This window comes from Lepidochelys kempii, chromosome 5 (assembly GCF_965140265.1).
Source record: "Lepidochelys kempii isolate rLepKem1 chromosome 5, rLepKem1.hap2, whole genome shotgun sequence".
NCBI classification, from domain to species: Eukaryota; Metazoa; Chordata; order Testudines; family Cheloniidae; genus Lepidochelys; species Lepidochelys kempii.
The window spans coordinates 14,417,830-14,439,476 of NC_133260.1; the positions used below are offsets into that span (position 1 = coordinate 14,417,830).

At 41.1% G+C, this 21,647-nt stretch overlaps 1 protein-coding gene across 4 annotated transcripts in view; it reads right to left on the reverse strand.

Moving 5' to 3' along the window:
- SMAD2 (SMAD family member 2) overlaps window positions 1–21,647 on the reverse strand; it is a 66,432-nt gene that overhangs the window by 37,329 nt on the left and 7,456 nt on the right. For all 4 annotated transcript variants that reach the window (XM_073343499.1, XM_073343498.1, XM_073343496.1 and 1 more), the window contains exon 2: window positions 15,133–15,418. In XM_073343499.1, coding sequence (XP_073199600.1) covers window positions 15,133–15,368 — 236 coding nt within the window. In that variant the 5' untranslated portion in view covers window positions 15,369–15,418. The remainder of the gene's footprint in view (window positions 1–15,132; window positions 15,419–21,647) is intronic.

Sequence of the window (21,647 nt, forward strand, 5' to 3'; positions counted from 1 at the left end):
GGTAAAATGAGAAAGTAAGACCATTCAGTAATAGACATTTGACATTTTTGTATTTTTATGTCAGATTTTGTAAGCAAGGAGCTTTTAAAGTGAGGTGAAACTCTGGGGTATGCAAGACAAATCAGACTCCTGAAAGAGGTACAGTCATCTGGACAGGTAGAGAACCACTGGATTAGAAGACCACACTAGCCCATCTGGCCTTTAAATCTATGAACACTGCAGCAGATGTTGTGGTTAAATCATAACTTCTTGAATAGCAGGATCTTAAAATTGGCAGACTTCAGCCTGATTATTTAACAAAGATTTTCTTTTTTGAAGGACTGCCTGAACAGTGATGTTACATGATGCTGTAACCTAAACTGTAATGGTCCCTGTTATAGGGGATTCAACAGTTCCAGCTAATAGACAAGATTAGAACCTTAACTGCAGCCATAGCCTTGCACAGAACCAAAAGGTAAGAATACCTTTAGGCAGACAGCATTACTTTAATTCTAAAGGCTGTTACAATAAAAATGCTTTTGAGTCTGCCTATAAAACTGTACAATTTTTTACAACTCACCATCTAAGGATGCATGGTTTGACTACTGCACTGTGAAGTCCAATTTCTCAATCCATAGCCCCCTCTGCTGTGTTTCATCAGGCTGAAAGCCCTATTATAAAGTGGTCCAGATGGTGTATTTGCCAAATACACCAAGAGGTGTACAGAAAAATAAGGAAATGAAAATACATACTCAAAGTCTGCAATTACAATAGTGAATGATTGAGGAAAATAAATGAACATGGCATGAGAGACTAATATCCTGCTGCAGGAACTCTGTTACACACCTGTGTGTAAGCACTAACATTCCAATGAATCAGGTAACCATAATGGAGATCAAACACCTAACTTTGGACTACAGTTAATGTGACTGGTTACCTTGGCAGAGAAGACAGGAAACCAAGACGTAATTGATAGAAAGATGGCATTCCTTTCATGAAGTCTGTGCCTATCCGGATTAGATTTTTTTAAAAACTAAGTTTAATGTCAGGTGTTCCCACTCTGAGCCTTGGGCACCCAATACATCCTTGCCCCCTCCTGTGTGGCCACTAAAAGTTTAGAACCAAAAAAATAGCACAAGTGAGGAAGGCAGAGCAGACTGCAGATATTGATGCCAGAGTAAATTTCTTCAAGTCAGCACCTAGGATCCTGCATCCCAGATGCAGTTTTGAACTTTGACATTTGGTGGTATCTACTTATGCCTCCTGTTCTTCATCTTCACTATCTCGGACCTCTTGTCAGAGGCTGCTGGAATAAAATCTACCCCTCCTGCAAGGGAACACCAAGGGCCACTTTTAGCTGTACCATGGGGAAAGCTGGTTGAATATTAGGAATGACTGCAATAGAGGGGTGTGAGGACTGGAGAACTATGTGCAACTTATGGATTTTGCTTATTAACTGTACCTGTAGCAGACTACAAACTCCACTTCGATTGTTAGGTGGGTCTGCCTTCTCGGCTGTTTTTTCACTTCCACCTTAGACAAATTCCAGCAGGTAGTGACACAATGGAGGGTTGTCTACAAAATGGAAGCAAGGCCAGTCACAAGGTCTAGGCAGCTAGACTAGGGAGGGACAGGTCTCAGCTCAAAAAGGGGTGCTACAAAAGACCAGACAAAAGGAATTGCACCTTGAGGATATGTATACATTACAATTAGACTTAGATGGCAAGCGCCAGCTGACTCAGGCTTGTGAGACTTGGGCTAAGGGGCTGTTTAAATGCACTGTAGACATTCGAGCTCATGCTGGAGTCCAGGCTCTAGGACCCCACCCTCCCCTCACTTTACAGGGTCCTAGAGCCCAAGCTACAGCCAAAGCCCAAATGACTACACCAGAATTAAACAGCCCTTTAGCCAAGCCCCATAAGCCAGAGTCAGCTGCTCAGGCCAAGCAGGAGTGTCTAATTGCAGAGTAGTGCATGCGGTTAAGAAGCGGGGGCAAATGTCTGGATTCTGCTCAGACCTCAGGAAGCAGAAAACATATGGATCTAGTGTGTTGGGACCAAACACAGCAGCCTGGTAAGTGTCCAGAAGGGAGAGCTCAGCTAGGGTTGTGACAAACACCAAAAGGTGGAAGTATGAAGCTAGCCGTAGCAACATACATATGAAAGCTTATACTGTCGTCCCAATTCCAGACGCTTTTTACCCTGCCAACACGTTTTGACCCATTTGCAATGGCAGCATACTCCAAACATAGTTTTTTTGTCAAAGGAATGTTGCAACAGTGCCATTTTGCAGCTTTTTTAAAAGCAGTTTCAGGTGACAAGGGCATTGGGAAATTTAAGGATCCTCATACTTCAGGAAGCCATTGAAAAATTACAGTTTGGGGATTTTAGTGCCAGCTGCGCCAATTATTTCCCCATGTGGCTATTTTCACTTCATTTTAACCTGTTTAAGCTCTTGTTCAGCCAGTAAGTTCCCGAATTAGCATACCAACCCCTTGAGACTCCTCTACACCAAAAATTTTACTGCAGTTTTAGTTTAAGAGTCTCGGTTTTGAGATAGAGGAAGTTTCATAAACACAACAAAAACCTTAAATAGCTTTGAAATGCAAGGGTGCATGCAAGTTTCTTTACAGCCTTTCAGAGGAAGAACTGCAAATGCTTGGGCTTATTTCTAAGCATCTTCTCCCCAACAGATCCATAATGGTCACTTAAATTCAGAATTTAAGCTTCCTGCAGATTAGAAGGCAAAACCTGATATAGAAGACTGCACGGAGTTCCTACCAAATGTCCACTCAGCATTTACAGTGGATGTCACATGCTGGGGTGCAATCCAGACCAGAGAGGGGTTGTGTCACCATCTACCCTGCAACCTGGGGTGCCTCTCAAAGCTTTGCTGCTGTAGCTCTCAACAGGGGCCGCTCAAACAGCGAACAAGCAGGCAGTGCACATTCCAAGTGTCTGTGTATAGCTGCAGCCTGCCAGCACACTCTAGTCACTCTGGCTTCCACCAGCCTTGGTTGTCACTTTCAGGGTGAACCTAACACTCCCAGTTCTGAATTTCTCTCCCCCCACCCCAAAAATGTGTTCTGCATTGTGCAGCCCTATCCTGGACTGTTCAGATATTTTACGTCTGTTGCCCTATGAAGAGTCAATGTACAACAGTTTGAACTGCGTGTAACTCCATTTAAAGTAGCAGTTTAAAGACACTGGATTAGTTTTGATTCAAGCATAAAACAAATTTAACTAAAAAGATAGGTTGAGTACATGTATAAGGCTTTAAGCAAGTACAAGGCATTAAAGTCAGAAATGGTTACTAGAGAAATAAAGATAAGATGCCTTCTAGTAACTAACAAACTAAACTTGGTTCAAAGTAAAATTCTTACGACAGGTTCCCAGCAACTTTACTGACCTAATTCTCAGTTGAGGATTTTCCCCCAAAGTCAAATGGCTCCTTCCTTTGTCTTCTTAGGTGAAAGTGATAATACGGGGGGGGGGGGGGGTGGTTTGCCCTCACTTTATGGTCCAGTTACCCTCTGAAATGTATTTTCCTGAAGGTTACCCCTAGATAAAGTTTATTCCTGCGGTGAGGTTGGAGTCTTCTAGTGAAAGAGGTTCCATGCTGATCCCTAAAATGTAGACTGATCTGTTACTGCCCCCTCCCCCGCCCCTTTGCCAAAGAATGGCCACTTGACAGGTGATTGCCTATCAACTTTGATGACACTTGACTAGAGGTCTCCGTTTGTCCTCTGTCTTTTGCGAAACAGGTTTATCCACTCCCCAGACTTGTCTGGTAACCACATATCAGTCATAGTTTCAGTTTATGTTCATAAACTTTACACATGTTGCTACATACATTTCACCATATTAGTGACCAGGAAGTTATAAATTTTCAAGTGACACTGCACAATGCATATTTTGTACAAATATTACAATAGTGTGTGGGGTGTGAATATAGGGGTGCATTTGGTCACAGATGTCACCCAGCCACATGTAATCTACAATGCAGTTTGGAGTATGTTTTCAGTCAGTGTAATGATGCCCCCAGAGAATATTGAAAAGGTTGTTTGCAAGGGAGGTGGGGTGGGAGAGAAGAGATGTGACCACCCTGCTCCCTTTCTTATGCAAAAATTTAAAGGGAAAAGATTGTTTGAAACTCTCTTCACTGCTAAAAAGTGCTACAGATCAGCTGATCGTAAACCAATGCAATGATGCCTCACCGGAATCTGAAAAAAAGCCGGAAACAGTAGGTCCAAAAAAGTGTTAAGTGCTCTATTCATGTCAATGAAGGTCCTGTGGATTATGCAATTCTGCAGCCATGGAACTTGGCATTACACACACACAACATATAATTCAGTATTTTTGCCATGGAACTGGCCACTTTGCTGCAACTGGGTACCCAATGTTTGTGTCCACTTTATGGTGAAGTTCTCCAAACACCATAGCTAGCATCCATGATGTACCTGTCTAGTCTAGCTGCAAGAACAGATTGTTGGAAGGCTCCAAAGATTCCTTCCCAAAAATGCATCCCGTCAGTGGACAATACATAAAGTCCTCATATGTCAAACTTTCCTATTCAACAAATCTTAAATTGGGCAGAAGGTGCATATTAGTAGCAACATCTGGTTGTAATGAGAGCCACTGGCTCTCCTGAATTTTTCTAAATTGCTGTCTTCAGACATTTACAATCATGTCATGAATTTGTCAGGTGACAGAGTGGGGGGGGACAGGACAGACAGTTTTGACTTTGTTGGTCATGCTAAATTCTGAAACATCAAGACACAAGGGGTAAACTATTACCCCAGTTACAAGCCTTGGTACTTTCTGTAGACTCATTTGCACTCATGGTACCCAAACTGACATGACAATAGCACCCGTGACGAGAATCCAGCCTATAGGATCCCATGCCATGTAACCACTTGGCTGACAAAGCTTCCTAGTGAATGGAACAAGAGAGTGCTAGAAGTGACAAGAGGCACTTTAAGGCTGTAAAAGTTGTGAACTTCACTAAAACTAAGTGTTATAAGCATTCTTCTCCACCATAATGTGAATAAGTTGGCACTCAGAACCACAAGTACCTCTTCCACACCAAAAGTTTGTGGCTCTAACATGGTCGTTCTAAACTGCTTGTTTAATTGAAAAGACTATTCTTCCTTGCCAAATGCAACTCTGCCCTTGCTCATATGAATATTTCACTAATCAGTAAGGCTGCAATTTTGGCATGTTCAGAGTAATGTTAATTTTTAAAAAGTCTATGATCCCTTCAGCATCAGCTCCTGTGGTCCCAGCTATGGGCATTGCTACATGGCCCATGTTGTTGCAGCGCCCCTCTATTTTTGGCACATCTGCCCCTCTGTAGAAGGAGATTAGGATGGGGGACAAAAAAATGCGCTGAACTTGAGTAAAGCTGCAATCCAGAGCATAATGCTTTAGCCGCGCATGTTCCCTACCAACCCACTCCCCAGGGCCAAGGTGGGCTCATTCACCAGCTGCACTTGTTCTGTGCCAGCCTCTTCTCCCCAGCCAGGATGGTTTTCCCTCCTACCGCATGTATATCTCCACCTCCAGGGTGGGCTTGCTCACCAGCTATGCGTCTCTTCCCCACCCCACCCCGGTGCAAGGGGGGCTCGCTCACCGGCTGCATGTATATTCCCCCCCTAGACCAAGAGGGGCTCACTTGCGAGCCATGCATCTCTCCACCCACCCCCAGAGGCCAGGAGGGGCTTGTTCATCAGCTGTGTGTATTCATCCCTGCCCCTCTGGTCTCACTCTCCAACCAGAGACATGACCTTTCCCTGACTAGGGCTTCCCCACCACCTGCATTGAAATGGACTAAAGCAGTAAGGCTATGATTTTATCAAATACCATCACTGCTTGCTCCAGACACTTCTCCACATGAATAGGCTAGGACATAGGATCTCACTCTGGGACTCAGCTACAGGTGTCAAGGGAGTGACCAGCCTCCCCTTCCTCCTCTCCCCAACCCTGCCAATTGGCAATATGGGAAGGAAGGGATGTATCACAGCTAGAAGGCAAAGGGTTCCAGTTTGGAAGGGGATAAACGTTGCAGTGTGGGAGACACTGGGAACTACAGCTGTAGAGTACCAGCATACATGTGCTTGAGAACTTATTGCATACTCTAAGATTTTTGGATAGTCATTGTCTGAATTCATTCACATGCTTGAGAACAAGGCCAGATTCTACAGTTCTTAGCTAATGAACCCTTGTACAGTGCATATTAGAAACACAACAAAATAAAAATGCACTGGCTTAAACTTCCACGAAAAACCCCCACATTTTGCATAAAGAGGACACTTCAGAGAACAGGAGGTGAAACATTAATCTCTGATCTACAACGTTCAGCTATCATAATGAACCAACATCTGTGCCTGGAAGAAAAAGGGCACATGTTTAGAATGAGATTCAAGACAAGTGTGGTTCTGGGAAGCTTCTGGATGCCTAGATTTACTTCACACAAAGCTTGTGACTATTAGCAACAAAACCCACACACTCCACACTCTATATTCAGACCAGGATCCTGAAAAGAGACTTAAAAGTATTTATAACAGCTTGATTGTGTAAACAAAGTCCTACAAGAGCCTCAGTGGCCATTTTTACAGGGTTACTTGTAAAATACTATTCTTTAGTGCCACTTCTTGAGACATTTGATCAAAGCCTTCCTTCTTTGATCAAAGCCTTCCTGATTCTAATGGATCTCTAGTACTCTATAAAACCTACTTCAATTTGTCTGCTATGGCTACCTTTGCTACTTACTGGGAAATCCTTAAGTAAAGGAGGTTTACTTTTAAGTTTGTACCAGACCAGCTGACACTCCCTTAGAATCCTGTGTAATCTCAAAGCCATGGAACCTACTATGATAGTGCTTCTCCACTGCCTCTAGAAAGTCATGTAGTACTGAATAGGCAGGGAAAACAAGTTTAGAAACCAAAAAGTAGAATCCCCGAGCACAATAAAGGCTACCCTGAGTAGACCCTAAGTACACCACCACCACCTCCTCCTTTTATTCAGGCTCCTTGAGCCTGCAGTGGAACAGATACCAAGCAATGCTGGTTTGATGGCATCCTTTGAAGTCCCATTGTAGATTTCTACTCTTGAAAGAGTTCTGATTAGATGGAGACTCTCCATCTGAGAAACACCAGCTTGCTTTAATCAAGCACTTTGATGTTGGTGCTATGAATTCTGCTGGTGCATAGACAGCTCAGTTTTATAAAATAAATCCTTGAAACCAGAAATATTCCTGCTTGTTCTACATCTCAAGAACATTTACTCTGTCAAATAGTTTTGACAACCAGACAGTACCCTAGGGGCAATCCTATGCTTTGAATGCTAATATTTCAGATTTGACCATTCCTCTATTGTTGTGACCGGTCACTGAAGTTGCAGCATAGTGCCAACTGAGTCTATACTGAGTTTAGATAGGGGAAGCAGCTATTTGACTGTTCACCATGTATTATGCTTTGGTTAGTTAAAGGTTTGATTTCAGTTATAGCTAACGCTTATACAAGGGATTCAGTTTTGGTCAGCGTATGGGGAGAGGTTAATAAGACTGGGACTTTTCAGCTTGGAAAAGACTGCTAAGGGGAGATATGATATAGACCTCAATCATGACTGAGGTACAGAAAGTGTTATGAGAAGTAGTAAACACCACAAGAACTAGGGGTCACCAAATGAAGTTAATAGACAGCAGGTTTAAAACAAATAAAAGGAAATATTTCTTCCCACAACACACAGTCCACCTATGGAACTTCTTGCCAGAGGATGTTGTGAAGGCCAAGACCATAACAGGGTTCAAAAACAAACTAGACAAATTCATGGAGGCTAGGTCCATCAATGGCTATTAGCCAGGATGGGCAGGAATGGTGTCACTAACTTCTGTTTGCCAGAACCTGGGAAATGAACAACAGGGGGATGGATCACTTGATGGTTACCCTGTTCTGTTCATTCCTTCTGGGGCACCTAGCACTGGCCACTGTCTGAAGACAGGATACTGGGCTAGACGGACCTTGGGTTTGACCCACTATAGCCATTCTTATGTTATTATGACACTGGTTTCAAAATTACCCATGTCACTTAAAAAGCCTTTCTGAATACCAGGAAGAAACTGCTTCTTCACAAGGATTCCAAATAAAATTCATCTTTTGGAATTCCTTTGTACAGTTAATACTGTTAGTACTACACTGTGCTGTTTGACATCGGTTTACAAATATGCCTGGACTTGGTAGTTTTAAACTAAATTCCTGAAAGCAGAACATGTTTATGGATTTTAGAAAACAAAAAAAAAAAAAAAAAAAATCAAATGTTGCCACCTGTAATACCCACTGTTTTCTTAAAGAGGAAAGGGATTAAAATCCCACTGATTTGTTTGGAATATTCAGCCAGCTAACCACAAATTACTAGGTTGCTAGCATCACAAGGAACTCTGCACTTACTTAGCCTCTGCTCTAGATTACTGACCCACTTAGGAAGGGCTAAGCATCCCTGCTGTGCAATCCCAACATGCATTCCATGTGTTTCTGCTTTCTCAGAACAATTCTTATACTGTATGATATAACTTATTTTAAATTACACAAACAGCTTTTCATTGAACATTGTATATTATAAAACTCATATGAAGTACTGTATATGCTCGTTCATAAGCCAATTTTTAGTAAAAAAGGGAAGCATCAGAGAAGGGGGTCAGCTTATGAATGGGTATAGAGAGGGAGATGTGGGACACAGCCCCTTCCCCCAACAGAGGGAGCAAGGAGAGGCAGCACAGCCAGAATGGAAGAGGTGGGGCCAGAGTCTCTCCCTCCAGCCTCTGAAGCAGCTGCAGCCCTGCCCACCAAAGCAGATTGCAGTCATGCCGCCTGGCCTAGCCTGCTGGACCACGCTGCAGCTGCACTGCCTGGTCTGGCCTGCCAGAGCAGCTCCAACCAGACCAGAGACATCCTCCCCTGGCCCTCCCCAGATAAGGTGAGAAGGGGAGAGAGTGTGGGGTCATGTGGGAGGTGGTCACAGAGGTTACTCCCCTGATCCCCAGCTCTCTCTCCCTCCTCCCCCCCCCCCCCCCCCCCAAGACTCTACCAGTTGCTGTCCCAGCCCATCAAGTTAAGCAGCTGGTGCACCGGGACACTGTTTACTTAGGTTTACCCTCCATTCCTGTGGACACTCAAGGTAAACAAACCATCTCGGCCCGCCAGCAGCTTATCCTGGTGGCCCAGGAGCCAAAGTTTGCCGACCCCTGAATTATAGGGTCGTCTTATGAATTGGTCATAAAAATTTTCCATTATCCATGGGGGGGGGGGGGGAGAGAAGGAGTCAGCTTATAAACTAACCAGCTTACGATAGAGTATATACAGTAAGTTTATTTAGAATATAGCCGCCTTGACAAACCAGATGTAAGAATTAAAATTGGTTCCAGGAGCCATTAAGATTTGAGAAGAGTATGCAGTCTTGTGATGCTACTTAAAAATTTAAGTTATTTAAACTCAGCCTGATCTACACTACAAAGTTAGGCTGATGTAAGCCACCTTGTGTTGACCTAGTTGTGCACGTTTCTGTACTCAAAATGTCTCCCACCAGCGTGAACATCCCATTACACACACAGTAAGACCACCTCCCCAAAACAGCATTGAGCCATGGCTGATGTACTGAGGTCAACACAGAAACGGAGTACAGTGTGTTACTGATGTCAAACCTAAGAGCCCTCCAGTAGCTGTATCACGCCTAACTGACAATTGTAAACTCCACTACTCAGAGGTCCTGGACACCAGAAGGTACCTCTCCCCTTTAAAGCCCAGCTTGAAATGAAGGCATTTCTGAAATGCCTTTTCCCGATTATCCAGCTTGGCAAACACAGCTAGCAGCTCTCGGTTGTGAGCAACTGCCCAACTAATGATGCCAACTACATGCGCCAAACCAAAGGCATCTGGAGTAGACAGGAGATATTGTCTCTCCTGTGCCTGTGGAAAGCAGAGGCTGTGCAAGCACTGCAATGGATCAGTGGTCAGATTTCTCCTTGGGGCCCTTGGCTTCCCTCATCAATCTTCATTAATTCCCAATTTCTGATTTATATTCATTACTTCCCCTCTCTTACATTTGTTACATACCTTTCACTCATCCCTCCAGCACACACTCCCAAAAGCTGCCTTCACTTCCCCTCTAACCCTGGTCAGTTTAACCAGTATGGCCACCTCCTTCCTCCTCAACTGTGGCTTGTGGGGCATTGAGGTAGGTGTTAAGCAATTCCCAATTATTTGCATTTTCTGAATAAGTTCTTCCTCCCAACTGATCTGGCTCAATTGTTCTCAGGTTGGTGTTTTAGTACACCCAGTTTCACAAAGTAAACATATTAGTGGCCTGAACTTTATTCTACTTGCACATTATATATGTGATCGAGTCCTATTCACTTGTGCTTAAGATAGATTCTGTTTATTTTTAACTCTGATCAGTTACTATTTATCTGCTAAGACAAGGCCTAATAAAGAATTCCCCTGTGTTGGTTACAACATGTTTTGCATAAGGAAACATCTATAATGTTTAGAAATTCCAAAGATATTTTAGTACTGACCACATGAGACCTTCAGCATATATCACTCAAGCGGACATCCTCCTCACAATCATCCAGCTTTTCCTCCACATTACAGATCAGTGTGTAAAGAGGTAGTCATCCTATTCCCCAGTTTAAAGTTGAAGATCCAGATTTCTAATTCAAATTCTGCAGAGGAGGTTGTTACCATTCACTGCAGTGAAGAACTGTAACATTGTAGTGGTAGAGATCACAGAAGACAGAACAGCTGAATTCAGAATGTCAATTTTTGGAAGACAGGTTTCAGAGTAGCAGCCGTGTTAGTCTGTATTTGCAAAAAGAAAAGGAGCACTTGTGGCACCTTAGAGACTAACCAATTTATATGATCACGAAAGCTTATGCTCAAATACATTGGTTAGTCTCTAAGGTGCCACAAGTGCTCCTTTTCTTTTTGCGAATACACAAATTCTTATTCAGAAGAATTAGTATAATCTTCTAGTTTTTTTGATTCAGACATCTCAGCAACTGCAGTGTTCTGGTACTCTAAGATGACCACATTTAGTAGGTTGGGTGACTAGAGGTATTTCCAGTAAGGAATACATTTCTGGGGAGTGGGGCACCCTCAGTGCCTGTAAGCCTGCAATCTTCTAGCCCCAGAAGCAAAGGGGCCACATGTACTTCACAGAACTTGGGTTTAGAAAACTAAACAGTAATAGAGAAGACTGAAACATCTCTCTGGGTTCCAGATTCTTACTCCTAAGGTAGTCAGAAGGGACCAAGCAGCTGTTTGCATCAGTCTTAATTTATTTTTACAGTCAGACAAGCAAAGATGTTGAGTGCATGGATGCTGTTTCCCAGCGAGTTCTGAGTTGATGTGCTAGGGCAACAAGGAGGCACAGAGGCAGGATGCTGAAGAACAGACTTGGAACATTCTGAATACACCAGGTATCAGTAATACAGAAATTGCACTTCAATTTGATATGACGACTGCTTAAGGGAACAAAAGATTAAGAACATAGGAACATATTGGGTCAGACCAACGATCCAGCTAGCCCAGTACCCTCTTTTCTGGCACTGGCCAGTGCCAGACGCATCAGAGGACATGAACAGAAGAGGGCAATCATCAACTGATCCATCCCATCATCCAGTCCCAGCTTCTCGCAGTCAGAGACTTAGGGACACCCAGAGCATGGGATTGCATCCCTTACAATCCTGGTTAAGCCACTGACTGACCAACCTGCCATGAACTCTAATTCTTTTTTGAAACTAGTTATAGTTTCAGCTTTCACAACATCCCCTGGCAACAAGTTCCACAGGTTGACTGTGTTGTGTGAAGTACTTCTTTATATTAATCTCATTGGGTAACCCTAGTTCTTGCATTATGTGATGAGGCCAACACTTCCCTATCCACTTTCTCCACACCATTCAAAGTTTTATAGACCCCATCATACTCCCCCTTAGTTGTCTCTTTTCCAAGATGATTAGTTCCAGTCTTTTCACTTTCTCCTCATACAGAAGCTCTTCTGTACCCCTCATTTTTGTTGCCCTTCTCTGCACCATTTCCAATTCTAGTATCTTTTTTGAGAGGGGGCAACCACAACTGCATGCAGTATTCAAGATGTAGGCATACTGTAGATTTAGACAGGGACATAGCTTTTTTGACGGATGCTGCACTTTGAGCAGATGTTCTCAAACAACTATCCAATATGATTCCAGGATCTCTTTCTTGAGTGCTAAGAGTTAATTTAGAAGTTTCAGAGTAGCAGCCATGTTAGTCTGTATCCGTAAAAAGAAAAAAGGAGTACTTGTGGCACCTTAGAGTCTAACCAATTTGAGCATAAGCTTTCATGAGCTACAGCTCACTTCATTACAGTGAGCTGTAGCTCAGTAAAGCTTATGCTCAAATAAATTGGTTAGTCTAAGGTGCCACAAGTCCTCCTTTTCTTTTAGCACCTCAGTTGTCTGGTGGCCCCACTGACTGGTCAACAGTCTTCCCACTTCAGATGTACTTAAAAAAAAATTTGCTGTTAGAATGTGAAGAGCAACTAGCAAAAAATAAATTTTTTTTTGCCTCCCTAATTATACTTTCAGACTTCAAGAGCCAGAGTTTGTGCTCCTTTCTGTTTTCCACATTAGGATTTAACTTCCAGTTTTCAAAGGAACACTTTTACTCTATTTAGCTGTAGTGGTTTTTTCAGTCCTCTTGTGCTTTTTTTTTTTTTTAAATGGTGTATACATGTAGTTTGAACCTCTATTACAGTATTCTTAAGATGTTTCCATGCAGTTTGCAGACATTTCACTTGACAATTTCTATTTAACTAGAATCCTTGTTTTTTGGTAGTCCCCCTTTTTGAAGCTAAATGATTCTGTGGTGGGTTTCTTTGGTTTCTTCCCCTCCAAGGATATTACATTTAATTACAATATGGTTGCTTTTACTGAATGGTTCAGCTATCTCCACCTCTTGTGCCAGACCCCATGCTCCACTTAGGACTAAATCAAAATATTGCCTCTCCCTTTGGGTTCCAGGACTAGCTGTGCCAAGAAGCAGTCATTAATGGTGTCTAGAATTGTTCCCTGCATCCTGTCCTGAGGTGATATTTACCAAGTCAATATGGGGATAGTTGAAATCCCACATTGGGTGTTCTATTTTTTGTAGTGCCTCTAATCTCCCGGCGCATTTCACAATCACCATCCTGGTCAGGTGGTCACGAGCATATTCCTACTGCTATATGCATTTATGCATGTAATTTCTGGCTAGAGAGATTCTATGGCACCATTTGATTCATTTATTATCTAAAAGAAAGCAGAGTGCCACTGCCCCACCAGCATAACTTATTTTGCCATTCCTATATATTTTGTACCCAGTGTTACCATGGTATTTCATTAAGCCCTGATTAATTTCAACTACTCTGCCCCAACAGTCTGCACAAACATGAGAAGTTATCTGAATGGGGGTGCAAACACAGCCTATGGAACGCAGTGATAAATTGACATGCTACTTAAAATACTCCTCTTACATGCAAGTATACAAAGCCAATGCTAGAAAATGTAAGCTAGTTCAAGAGGTTTGGACAACTTAGTTTATGTTTTAAGTGTTAGGCCTTCTAGAAGTTTACCAGAGAAGTGTCAAAGATTAACAATTTCGCCAAAAGTCGAATCCAACCTTTTATCAATATAGTCCCATATGGCACAATCAGATTTTAAAAGAATCTGAGCTTTCATTTAAAAAACAATATTTATATCCTAAGCTTTGTGGTAGCAGAATTTCCCAAATGTTAACTGATTGCCAATTTGCAAACAGATATCCTAAAAAACTAACCTAATTGCTCCAAAAAGTGTGAATTCTACCCCAGGCTACTAAAGCCAATAGAGAACACATGTCTGCAATATATATTTAATTTCATTAGACTAGATTGCATGAGGAAGGGGATGGGAATGAAGTCCACAGAAGTGAGTTGCTGCAAGGAAGAAAGAAGAATGGGGGCAAAAGTAAGAGTAGCACTAAAAAGTGAACATCTTTTCCCAAAAGGCTATGCCATATGCAACAAGGGATGTTAAAGCTATTACGACATAATGGCTATAATCTGCCCTTGAGGTTTGAAAGCCATCCATTAACAGTAAAAGTTCTACTGTGCATTAAGGTCTGTATGCAGTTTTAAGTTTATATCCCAGCCCACGTCCTAAACAAACAGAATTCAACCTCTCAAAAACAGGAGCAACACTCTTGCTTAAGCAGCTCCTATGTGCCGAGAGAGTTCCCATTTTGTAAGATCCTGTAGTAAGTTTTTCAGAAGAAAAACAAGGCACTCAAGAACTGCTCCCATATTTACTTTCCGAAAAGAGTTTAATGAAAATAATGCACATGCCTCAGCGGTATGGTATTATGCACGATATGGATCTACAGTAGGCCAGACTAAGATCTACAACGAAGTATGATCCTTTCACACAGGAGTTGCTATGAATAAAGTTGAGAAAGTCAAAAAGGAAGAAATGCAAGTAATTCATTTATATATCAATATAAAGCAGAAGAGATGTACTCGAAGTTAACAGGAATTAACTTCGTTAACTGGTAACAAAGAAGAAGTACACAGTAAGTTGTTCTCACAGCAAAAATGCCTCAGATTTCCCATCCAAGAGGGGGTGTGGGTGCTGCAGATTCTACAACTGACATGAGTTTACCACACACCTAAAGATGACCTTTACACACAATTAGCTGACTGAAGTGTTGACCAAGGAAAAACAGTCAATTTTACACTAGAAGAAATGCAGGTTCTGTAGGCCCTTCCAGGGCTGTTAACTGAAAGAATCCAAGAAAATGCTAAAAACTAACAGCTCACAGAACCATTCTGCATAAGTGGGGATCAAGATAGTAATTTTAATTGGCATGTCTTAAAATATTTGTCCTACTGAAGATTTAGAGACTTTATGAAGAACATCGTTCAACTGTAAAGGTTAAAATAAGAACTGCTAGACCATGTTAAGCTACTAGTTTTCAAAGAAAAAAGTTAAATATTTTGAAGCATGTTACTTACACAGTTAATGTTCAGTACGGATGATTTTAAAATAGGTGTCTGATCAGTCACTCGTTAAATAGTTTGAAATAATTTCAAACCAGACAGCACTTACCTTGGTATTGTAACACATTTTGTATTGCAGTTCTGAGTGGTGATTGCTTTCTCAAGCTCATCTAGTTGTCCTGTTTTCTTGAGCTTCTTGACCAAGCTTTTCACTGCCTTCTCACACCATTTTTCCTCCTGACCGTTCTGCTCACCACCACCAGCCCCTCCAGAACCACCAGCTGATTTCTTCCACCCCAGCAGTCTCTTCACAACTGGTGGAGTGAATGGCAATATGGATGACATGTTCTCCGAAACAGCACTTTGTGTCCAGTAAGTTAACTTCCCTATCCAATCTAGGGAAAGAAAGAATGATATATTAACACCTAGTTTTTAGTGGGGCAGATGCCTTGGGTAAGACTCTTTACCCCCAAAGGCAGCAGAACTTGGGAAAGTTCTAGAATGCCTAGTCCAACAATTGAAGTGTTTGTTTTTTAACTAGAAGACATTAACCTTCTATGTTAGCTTCACAGACTAGATTCCAGTTAGGGACAAGTTCTCCCTTTTTCCAATACGCAAGCGGTAGCAAGCCATCCATCCTCTCACTCCAAACGCACACCATGTACCTATACTGTACTGTGAAAGTTCTACAAGTCACAATACACACTACACATCTGTGCTCAGTTTAAAAAAAAGCAAGGGCTTTAAACAGAAAAATGTCTTGTTCTATAAGAACTTGTCTGTGACTAGTCCAGAAAACAAATTTTTGCATCAGATCTATAGTTTTCCCGCTTATGATACTGCTTAAGTTAACATTAAAAAAAGTTAATCCACTCATTTTACAGTTAGCTGTTCAATACAATAGAATTTTTAAAAAAAGAGTGACTCATCTAGATGCTACTAAGGGGACATAGTACAGGATAATCCTCCAAACTGAGCAGATTATGCAAACCCAATTCATTTGTTCACTTCAAATTTTGATAAATTTGACAAAGATATATATACCATGGTGCACATTTTGTCCAGCTTGCAGTAAAACGTGACTTACTTAATTCATGACTTGGACATGTCACTCGATCATTGTTGCTTAGAAGAAGTCTTCTACCAACTTTTTAGCTAGCCATTTGCTGCCATACCAGAATATTTAAAATGGCTACCAAATTTTGTTTGCACATGAGATGCTGTCAATTTGAAGTTACTTTTTTGTTTTGTTTTAAACTGACATTTAACAGGGAGGCATAGTACTGGTTTTCTGCAAGCTATTTGAAGTGTGTAAACATTGGCAATGAAGTCTTCCAAAATTCAGTACAAATACCAAGAACTTTATTTGTATTTAATCCAAGCTTTTGTCCATTGGTGTTTGCAACAGAAGTAATTAGATTTATTTTTGCATCATACGGTCTTTCATCTCATATTTGCTATCAGTTCAGAAAGAAGTCAACAGGATGTCTGCGGGTTTATATAGCTGCAAGACTGGAAAGGACACTGAAATACATGCCTTACTTAGAAGTCACCCTGCCTGATGCCATTTGACTATTGTGTGTCTGCTTTAACTACTGTAAAGAATTCTTAATTTCTGTAATTTCTATTGTTTAGTAATTTTGGATAATCCATATAAATTCAGAACCAACTTCATAGTGGGGGTTGGGGGGAGACAAACAAGTGCTGTGACTTTCCTAAGGACAGCAGTCTTGTGAATAAATCATGGGACTGGAAAGTCAGAAGCTACAGGCTCTAACTGCGTTTCCAGCAGGGACTTGCTGTTTGAATTTCAAAAAACCACTTAACTGTCAAGCCTCAATTCCCTCACCTGTAATGTTTACTTCACAGAGCTGTGGGACTTCAGTATTTCCTCCTGGCTCCCAAACCTAAAAATCAGTCCACTAAATCAGAGGTTTTAAGATAATCTACATCCCCAACCAGTGCTTGCATGCACACCCACTTCCTTTATATTAGGGGGAAAACAGATTTTACTTAAATCGAGATTTCTCCCATGTGAGCTATCAACCATATTTGTTTGATTTCATGCTTCAATATGAAAGCTTCACATCTCAAATTTTGAAAAGAAAAAAAATGTGAGTTTACAGGGATACAGAACTGTTGCTTTCACTGAACATGCATTTTCTTTTGGTTAAGTTATAATTTTTGAACACTGTTTGATCCTTGGAAATATTCCCCAGGATCAATTTCCCAACACTTAAAATATAAATTACAATCTTAGTTACACATGTCTCATTGACTAGCTCCACTGACTTCATTGAGGAAAATAGATTTGAGAAGAACCCACCCCCCTCTTCAAACTTTGGCTTGTACACAGAGCTCTGTATAAGAAAGGTATATATGAAGATGTTAAAGCCTAAATTTACTAGACTAATCATTTAAAATATTGAGCAATACATGTTTGCTGCTGAAGTCAAACCACAGAATTGCTGGGAGTTATAGGCTAAGCACCAGGAACCAGAGCTTGTGGAAGTATTAAAGCAGCTGTTTTGACAGCTACACATTCTATTGCAGTTACCAAGAGAATCTCTTCAGTTTATTCAACTACTTCAATTCAATGACTAGTTCATTCAAAGTTAAGAAATCAATAGGGAGCTTAAAAAGAGACAGGAAATCTTGTTTTCCTCTTCCAAACATATGCATAAAAATTAGGTGTGAGGATAAGATCTACACGTTCTAAAATCTTGAACGGGACCACCAGAAACAATTTCCTTTGTTCCATCAGTTAGCTAGCTATGCAAACCATAGCCCTGATGAATTAGAAGTTTATGGCACCTTTAAGATAGTTTTATTTAATAAGAGTTTTAAAGTGTTCTCATGTATTTGAGAATTTCTATCCAACTAGATAGTAACACAAACTACAATAAAAATCCATCATTCACCATTTAACAAATAAATTCTAAAAAGGTTAAGAGTCTGAATAAAAGTAAACGAAAGCTATATACTAGATGAATGAATGCATTGTCCTGGTTACCCAAAAGAAGCACCAAGTTTAGCATAAAGGCTGTATTTAGTTGCAAATCAATACCTTTTTGGTTACTCGGTGAGAATCAACCTCTCTTTACGGGGAAAAAAATACACATGCAAAATAAGACTGAAATGAATGATTTACATCAAGGTTTTCTGCTTGCTGATTTAAATCATGATAAAACCACCAATTTTAATTGCTTTGATTTAAACCAATGTATCCTACCTTTCAAGGCACTGAATATTCCCTTGCTCTTGTGTTATAAGACAGCCTGCAAACAACCTACCTTCAATTCATTATCTTACATACTCTTGTTTGCCTCCAAGACCTGGTCTACTGTACGCGGTTATTTCGGAATTAGCCAAGTTACTTTGAAATAAAACTGATTCCATCCACACAACCAAACCATTTTTCGATTTAAAGGGCTCTTTAATCAGATTTCTGTATTCCACCTCGCAAAGTGGAGTAGCACTAAAATCAAGATTGCAGTTCCGGGTTACAGGTACCGTGGCCGCAATTCGACGTTATTGGCCTCCGGGAGCTATCCCAGAATGCTCTCTTGTGACACCTCTGGACAACACTCTCAACTCTGATGCACTAGCCAGGTTGGCAGTAAAAGCCCAGGTAACTTTTGAATTTCCTGTTTGGTGACCATCAGCAGAGTCCATCACAGGCAACCATACAGTCCACCATCAAAAGAGACCACGCAGTCCCGGATTCGCAGACGAACTCTAGCATGGTCTGAACAGGAGGTACTGGATCTCATTGCATGCTGGGGAGACTAATCTGTTATGGCAGAACTATGTTCCCAAAGAAAAAAAAAAGAAACACTAATATGTACGCTAAAGTCTCCAGGGCCATGACGGAAAGAGGCTACTCCGGGGACACAGAGCAGTGTCATACAAAAATCAAGGAGCTCAGGTAAGCGTACCAAAAGCCAAGGAAGCTCCCACCATTACATCCTCAAAATTGGTCCTCTTCTGACATAGTTATCTACACACTGACGCTACCCCAACACACTGAATACCCTCCCTATAATGAGGCATCAAATCACTAGATGCACTTCTGAAATACGCACAACAAAATTACTGAATTAACAGTGGCTAGATACAGGGGAAATTAGGAATAAGCAATTTATATTAACTATTTTGTTCCTCTCCACATCCTTTGCATTGTCTTAGACTGCCATTTCTGTTGCGTCTCAGGGTATGTCTACACAGCAAAGTAAACCCCATGACACTGTGTCTTAGAGCCTGGGGCCAACCGACTCAGGGAGCTTTGGTTGCAGGGCTAAAAAGACAGCCATGTAGACATTTAGTTTTAGGCTGAAGCCCAGGCTCTGAGACCCTTCCCCCTCAGTGGGTTTCACAGCCCACACTCCAGCCTGATCCTGAAGGTCTACAGGGCTATTTTTAGCCCCACAGTCTGAGCCCTGTGAGCCCAAGTCAATTGATTCAGGCTTGGTGCTGAGTCTCAGAGCATTTCTTTGCAATGCAGACAGCCCAGAAATTGCAATCTAAGGATATGAGGCCATCTTGCTATGTAGGCAGGACGTAGCACTCCACGCATGTGTCTGTAATAGCAAGCGCTCCTCAAGGCTATGTGCTGTAAACACAGGTTACCAGGAGAGTTAGCCTACTTGAGGTAAATTATCCATCTTTAATGGGGAGTTGAAATAACACCTGTTTTATCTAGCTGCAAGTATATTTCTGCTTTCTGATGTGCACATGAATTAGTGCAGACTAAAAGCTGTTAATTGTGGTACTTCTAAGTCATAATTTTGAAGTTTACTATTCTAAATCTTAATTTACTCAATTCTGCTGCAGTACCTTTGCACACGTGTTAAGGATAAGCCAATCATCCTGGCAACAACCAACATAGAAGATGAAGAGGAATCCTTACAACTGACATGCAAAAGACTAAAATCCTGAGGACAAAGGCTGTACTTGCTTGAATGTCTGGAAAATCTGTTTATAAAAGCACTTTGTTCATGATGTACAAGGTTTGAAAACATTTCAGATCACAAGTCTGCTTGCTCATCTTAGAAAGATTAAATAAAATCTGATCTTCCCTCATTTTACTGGAAGATTTACTGTAGTTCTAAGGCAGGGGTTCTCAAACTGGGGATCAGGACCTCTCATTATTATTACATGGGGGAGTCGTGAGCTGTCAGCCTCCACCACAAGCCTCACTTTTCCTCCAGCATTTATAATGGTGTTAAAATTATAAAAAAAATTTAATGTATGGAGGGGTCACACTCATAGGCTTGCTGTGTGAAAGGGGTCACCAGTACAAGAGTCTGAGAACCCCAGCACTCTTCAGCTACATCTATACTAGAGAGAGTTTAGAGCAGCAGAGCTGCAGCGGTATGTATCCTCCTGGAAGCATGCTGAGGTCTTCCAGGGAGGTACATCAACTCATCTAGATATTTGTCTAGCTTTATAATAGGCTACAGAGAAAGCACTAGCAAAGTCAGTACCAACTAAAATTTCAAACAATGACTTGTTTATACTGCTTTATATATTATATTGAATGCAAGTACAATATTTATATTCCAATTGAAGTAAATTAGAATTACACTGTAAAAATGAGAGAGCAAGCAATTTTTCCAGTAACAGTGTACTGTGACTTTTGTATTTTTGTCTTATTCTGTAAGCAAGTAGTTTAAGTGAGGTGACACCTGGGGGTATGCAAGACAAATTAGACTCCTAAAGGGGTACAGTAGTCTGGAAAGGTTGAGAGCCATTGGTCTAATGTAACCACTCTAAGCAGACTTAACTACTCCAGCCACGTGAGTGGCAGTAACTACGTCAGTGGGAGAAGCTCTCCCCCCCAATACAGCATTGTCTATACCATCACTTAGGATGACATAATGTAAGCTATACCACAGTAAGTACTAGTGTAGACATACCCTTAGATAAGGCAGCAAGGGTGTTGAGCACCACCAGAAAGAATCCTGCTGAAGACTCATTGTGGAGCTCAAAAAAAGATTTAGAGAGGCTAAGAGTCCATTTTCCTTCTCATAGATTCATAGAATATCAGGAGATACTTCAGGAGATCATCTAGTCTAACCCCCTGTGATGTCATATGATCAGTCTTTTATAGAAGACCACAATAGACAAAGCCTCATGTTCTAATGTTAAAAGTAAGCTTTCCAAGTTTTAGGCCTCTTTCAGTCAATAAAAAACAGGGGGGTAGGGAGGAGCAGCAGCTCCCATCCCCTTCATGGGTCAACTTTATTATTAATTCAGTACAATGCCACAGTTAACTGAAGCTTAATATATGCAAGACAATAGTTAAAAATAATTTAGTTAACACCAACTTTCAGTATTATGTAGGCTAATAGGGCATTCAACAAAGGAAAATGTTTACAATATATCTTATGTTAATACAGTATTAAGAGAAGCTTGCAAAAACTAAACAGTGATAATCATATTTTTTTCAATCTTACTTTAAAGAAGAGTCATTTAAACAAAAGACTGATTTCCAGGTTCATAGAGCCATGTTAGTATCGCAAACAAGGAAGATATTTTGTTAAATTCGACTAGGAACACATGGCCTTTAAAATTTGTGAAAGTTTTTCCGTCCACCTTAGATTGTAGAAAACTTGAATTTTG